The sequence below is a fragment of the Triticum dicoccoides genome, chromosome 3A (assembly GCF_002162155.2).
Source record: "Triticum dicoccoides isolate Atlit2015 ecotype Zavitan chromosome 3A, WEW_v2.0, whole genome shotgun sequence".
NCBI classification, from domain to species: Eukaryota; Viridiplantae; Streptophyta; class Magnoliopsida; order Poales; family Poaceae; genus Triticum; species Triticum dicoccoides.
Window position 1 is genome coordinate 222,463,901 of NC_041384.1, and position 4,649 is coordinate 222,468,549.

Below are 4,649 nucleotides of genomic sequence, written 5' to 3' on the forward strand. Positions count from 1 at the left end.
GACCTGACGAAATCTGAAAGACTTCAAGCCCAGCTTGGTCGGCACTACGGCCCATGTAACGGACAGAGTTCGCCACGGCAGCCCACTTCAAACCAGCCGTCCCATGCAACGGACAAAGTTCGCCACGGTAGCCCACTTTAAACCAGCCGGCCCATGCAACGGACAGGGTTCGTCGCGGCAGCCCACTTCAAACCAGCCGGCCCATGCAGCAGACAGAGTTCGCCACGGGAGCCCACTTCAAACCAGCCAGCCCATGCAACAGACAGAGTTCGCCACGCCAGCCCACTTCAAGCCCAGCTCGGGTGTTAGCTTCGTGTGCTCGAAGAAAGAAATCCAGGGGTCGCAGTAGAAGACGGAAGCAGCAGACAAAGCCGAGAAAAAAAAACGCCGTCCTCCCCAAGCGCCCCCCTCACTCAGGAACCAAATCGAACAACCCAGAGAAGCCATGGAGCGGCTGCAGCGGATCTTCGGCGCCGGCGGGATGGGCCAGCCGCCGTCGGACTCGCCGCTGCTCGACTCCTCCGAGCAGGTCTACATCTCCTCCCTCGCCCTCCTCAAGATGCTCAAGCACGGTTAGTCCCTCAAGCTAGCTCCCTTTTGGTTCCGATCTACGCCCTTCTCCCTCTCCACGAAGCTAGGGTTAACCGGTCGGAAATTACAGGGAGGGCCGGCGTGCCGATGGAGGTCATGGGCCTCATGCTCGGCGAGTTCGTCGACGACTACACGGTCCGGGTGGTCGACGTCTTCGCCATGCCGCAGAGCGGGACGGGGGTCAGCGTCGAGGCCGTCGACCACGTCTTCCAGACCAACATGCTCGACATGCTCAAGCAGACCGGCAGGTATGGCCGCCGATCCGGATCGTAGATCTGTTGGCCCTGTCGTTTTCCCCTCTCCCGCGCCAGATTTGATGCCCTTAATTTGTCCATACTCGTTGATAAGCTGAAAAGGATCGACCTCATCAACTTATTATGCCAATTGATTTACGCACCTGAGCCGATACTTTTTGTTCAGGCTTGTGTGGTTGATTTGCTATTAGTTCCAGATGTTAATTTGTGGAAGATAGGCCATATGGAGTAATCCCTCCGTTCATTTTTGTAAGGTGTTTTAGACATTTAAGACAACACCCATAACAGTTCAATTTCAGCTGTCTAAAATGTCTTACAAAAGTGAACAGAGGGAGTACTATATACGACGATTTTGGATCATTGTTTGATGTATATTGTTGCTATATCTTTCTTAATTACATCTTAGTTGCTATAGTTCCCTTAGGCACATGTCAGTGACTAAAGTCAGCCCTGATGCACGTCATGGTATCCTAGTCCGTTCCCATAAGCTTCTTGTATCTGTTGGTACTTTATTTGCTTACCCCTTGCTTGATTTCACACTTCCATTTGTTCAATGCTTTCACTATAGCATTTGCTTTCACTATAGCATTTAGAAAGATATGTAGTTACTTGGAGCACAGTTCATTATCATCGTCTAGTTGAAAATTTCAAGGTTTCATCATTAGTGATCCAGTGGAGGATCCGCCATTGGACTATACTCCTCACAGCCCTTTCATAGCTACCACTTTACCAGCTCTAGGGATATATTGCATACATAGTGTAACATAATACACAGAAGAAGCGAATATCGAGTGAACCAATCTGATAAGATATGCTTGAATCACTTTTGGAGAAAGACATGTTTGTACTGGCTTAGCATCTAACTGCAAATTAAGAATTTTCCTGGAGTTGGCGGGCTTCTAACAGGCTCTGCCCCTAGAGAAGCTCCACCCTTGGTTATGTATCATCCATCGTTGATGATGATCTCCATAGACGATATGATGGGCATGATGATGAGCCTAGTGAATGGATAAGTCAGGGGTATTACATAACTCAGATAGTACTTTATTTAGATTAGATGGCTTAACTCGTGTGGTAGTTTTGAATTATGCTTCTGTTCTTTCTCAATTGAGCTTGTGTTCAGTTGAATGTGTTAGGATAATACATCTTCATGTGTTTTATCATAGAAATATTGGTGGCCCTACAGCTGACTTGTGAAACTTAATATTTCTTCGTACATGCGAATTCATTTTGTTTACAGTTCAGATAAGTGTACCTTAGGTCTATGAGTTTGACATGTAATCTTCTCTAAAACCAGTTATGGTTTGCCTTTTCGACTAATTCAGCTATGTTTCATTATAGAACCAAAGCTGTGCCAGCAAGTTGGAACTATTGTTTACATCATATTGTTAAAGACGTCAGTAATAGATTCTGAGCAACATAGCTTCAAGCAGAATCTCGAATTGTGTCATTGCCAACAGAATAATTTCATATCCTTTTTAGCAATATCAATTGTCAAATTGATTGAGAACCACCTTTTGGTGTGGTGGAGGAGTTGTGGGGGCACGACTTCACAACTCCACCCATCAGGGTTCAAATCCTGCCGCTCACATTTATACAGTATGGGTCTCCCGTACAGTCTTTCTATTAGAAATAAATGTTGAATTGGTTCCAAAAATGATTTTGCAACCCGTTCTAGGAATGCAACGCGTAATCATCAATTTATTGTGTTATAGTTAAGCACATATACACTGTCCATGGTTCACCGTCCATGGTTCTGTTACCTTTCTAGTAAGTAGCTCTGATGCTAGCTCTTAATGTGGTCTTTGCCGGAGCCTGGACTTTAAAGATGGTTGTTCAACTATTTGTAGTTACGGGTCTCTTACAAGCTATTTGAAGGTTCCGATAAGAAATTACTACATATTATCCTTTAAAAAACTACCGTGTATGGAGTACTACGGATGTATGCTCAGCTGTGCAGTGAACATCATGTGCACCCTTTGTTTCCCAATTTTCCCAATTATTTTTTGAAGAAATTGTTGGCAATAGCTATATCATTGCCACCTTGGATGTTCTTTTTTTGACAAACTTGTCAGTTAATACTTGGAATTACTTTGACAGGCCAGAAATGGTGGTAGGGTGGTATCACTCTCATCCTGGTTTTGGTTGCTGGCTATCGGGTGTTGACATCAATACTCAACAGGTGCACACATACACATACTTCGCCTATCTTGTACTCCCTCCGTTCCAAATTACTTGTCGTGGTTTTAGTTCAATTTGAACTAAAACCACGACAAGTAATTTGGAACGGAGGGAGTATAAATTTGTGAAAAGAGTTTGTTGTCTTGAGGCAAACAGACATGTAATAAAGCTTATATGTGTTATAATGTTGAATACTGAACCTGCAGAGTTTCGAAGCTTTGAACCCCAGGGCAGTTGCCGTCGTGATCGACCCCATCCAGAGTGTCAAGGGGAAGGTGGTCATCGATGCATTTCGTCTCATTAACCCTCAGACCATGATGCTTGGGCAGGAGCCACGTCAGACAACATCCAATGTTGGGCACCTGAATAAGCCATCTATTCAGGTAAAATGCTGATTCTATTAGATGATAGCTTAGAAATTTCTGTATTGTTCATTCATAAATGCTTATACTGTCTGTTTACTCCCAGGCTCTTATTCATGGGCTCAATAGACACTACTACTCTATTGCAATAAATTACCGCAAAAATGAGCTCGAGGAGAAGATGCTGCTTAACCTTCACAAAAAGAAATGGACTGATGGATTAATTCTGAAGAAATTTGACGCACATTCAGAAACCAATGAGCAGACTGTTCAGGTGTGTAGCATTCAACTTTCTACTTCCACTGGACGATCCTTTTTGTTAATATAATGCAGGGTGAAAGTCGATGCTGTTTCTTATATTCTGGCCGTGTTTTTACGTGCAGGAAATGCTGAGCCTAGCCATCAAGTACAACAAGGCAGTGCAAGAGGAGGATGAGTTGTCCCCTGAGAAATTAGCGATAGCTAATGTGGGACGGCAAGATGCGAAGAAGCATCTAGAAGAGCATGTCTCAAATCTGATGTCGTCGAACATAGTTCAGACCCTAGGTACCATGCTTGACACGGTTGTCTTTTAGTCTACCACTACTGTTGTTCCAAATCATTCATGTTATGTATCCAAAGCCTGCCACAACGCAGCAAGGCAATTCGTGTTCTAACAGTTTGCTCGACAGACTCAATTTTCTGTAGTACTATCTTCTGTATGTTTAATTTCGCAGCAATTTTCATGGGTGTACTTTAAAATTGCAAGTTCTGGTTCTGCCGAAGTGATCATGATTGCTGAAGTCAGCTCAATCTTATGCTGACGGATATGTGGCTGCCCATGTGTTATATGACTTGTGGTGGAGTAACACGGTGAGATGGCAGCTGCTTCTCTCGTGTTCCGGGTAATATAATGTGCCGCTCTAACCCAATTGCATTGGAGCTCATAGGTGCTCCACCCACTCACATCTTTACCCTCTATTGTATGTTTAGTATAGGTTCATGTACTCCCTTAAATTCATATTACTGACAGCTGCTTTAACATGATTTCATGTGCATCTATGTGAAAATTAGTAAATTTTAAAAAATACTAGGAAAATTTTAAAAATTCTAAAATTTTGGTGTATCAAACTTGGTCGACAATTCTACTCTCATGTGAAGTCTGTGAAGTATAGACATCTGTGGTATTCTTAATGAAGAAAATATAATTGGGATCTTACTATTGTGAATCAGTGTATTTTTAATGTAGCTTTCATTTTGTCTTTTTTACCCTAGGCGGATG

The 4,649-nt window shown here is 43.3% G+C and overlaps 1 protein-coding gene across 1 annotated transcript; it reads left to right on the forward strand.

Moving 5' to 3' along the window:
• The first annotated feature begins 348 nt into the window (after positions 1-348).
• On the forward strand, positions 349-4,145 carry LOC119267945 (26S proteasome non-ATPase regulatory subunit 14 homolog). Its single transcript, XM_037549402.1, has 6 exons — positions 349-572; positions 662-839; positions 2,946-3,027; positions 3,233-3,409; positions 3,495-3,662; positions 3,772-4,145. The coding sequence occupies exons 1-6, from the start codon at positions 446-448 to the stop codon at positions 3,961-3,963; spliced, it is 924 nt and encodes a 307-aa protein (XP_037405299.1). The 5' UTR covers positions 349-445; the 3' UTR covers positions 3,964-4,145.
• The last annotated feature ends 504 nt before the right edge of the window (positions 4,146-4,649 follow it).

Excerpts from the sequence above, each read along its gene's own strand:
- LOC119267945 (XM_037549402.1), top strand. The coding sequence starts at position 446 with ATGGAGCGGCTGCAGCGGATCTTCGGCGCCGGCGGGATGGGCCAGCCG. Across the intron at positions 3,028-3,232 it reads TTGACATCAATACTCAACAG|AGTTTCGAAGCTTTGAACCC; the intron begins GTGCACACATAC and ends CTGAACCTGCAG. Across the intron at positions 3,410-3,494 it reads TGAATAAGCCATCTATTCAG|GCTCTTATTCATGGGCTCAA; the intron begins GTAAAATGCTGA and ends GTTTACTCCCAG.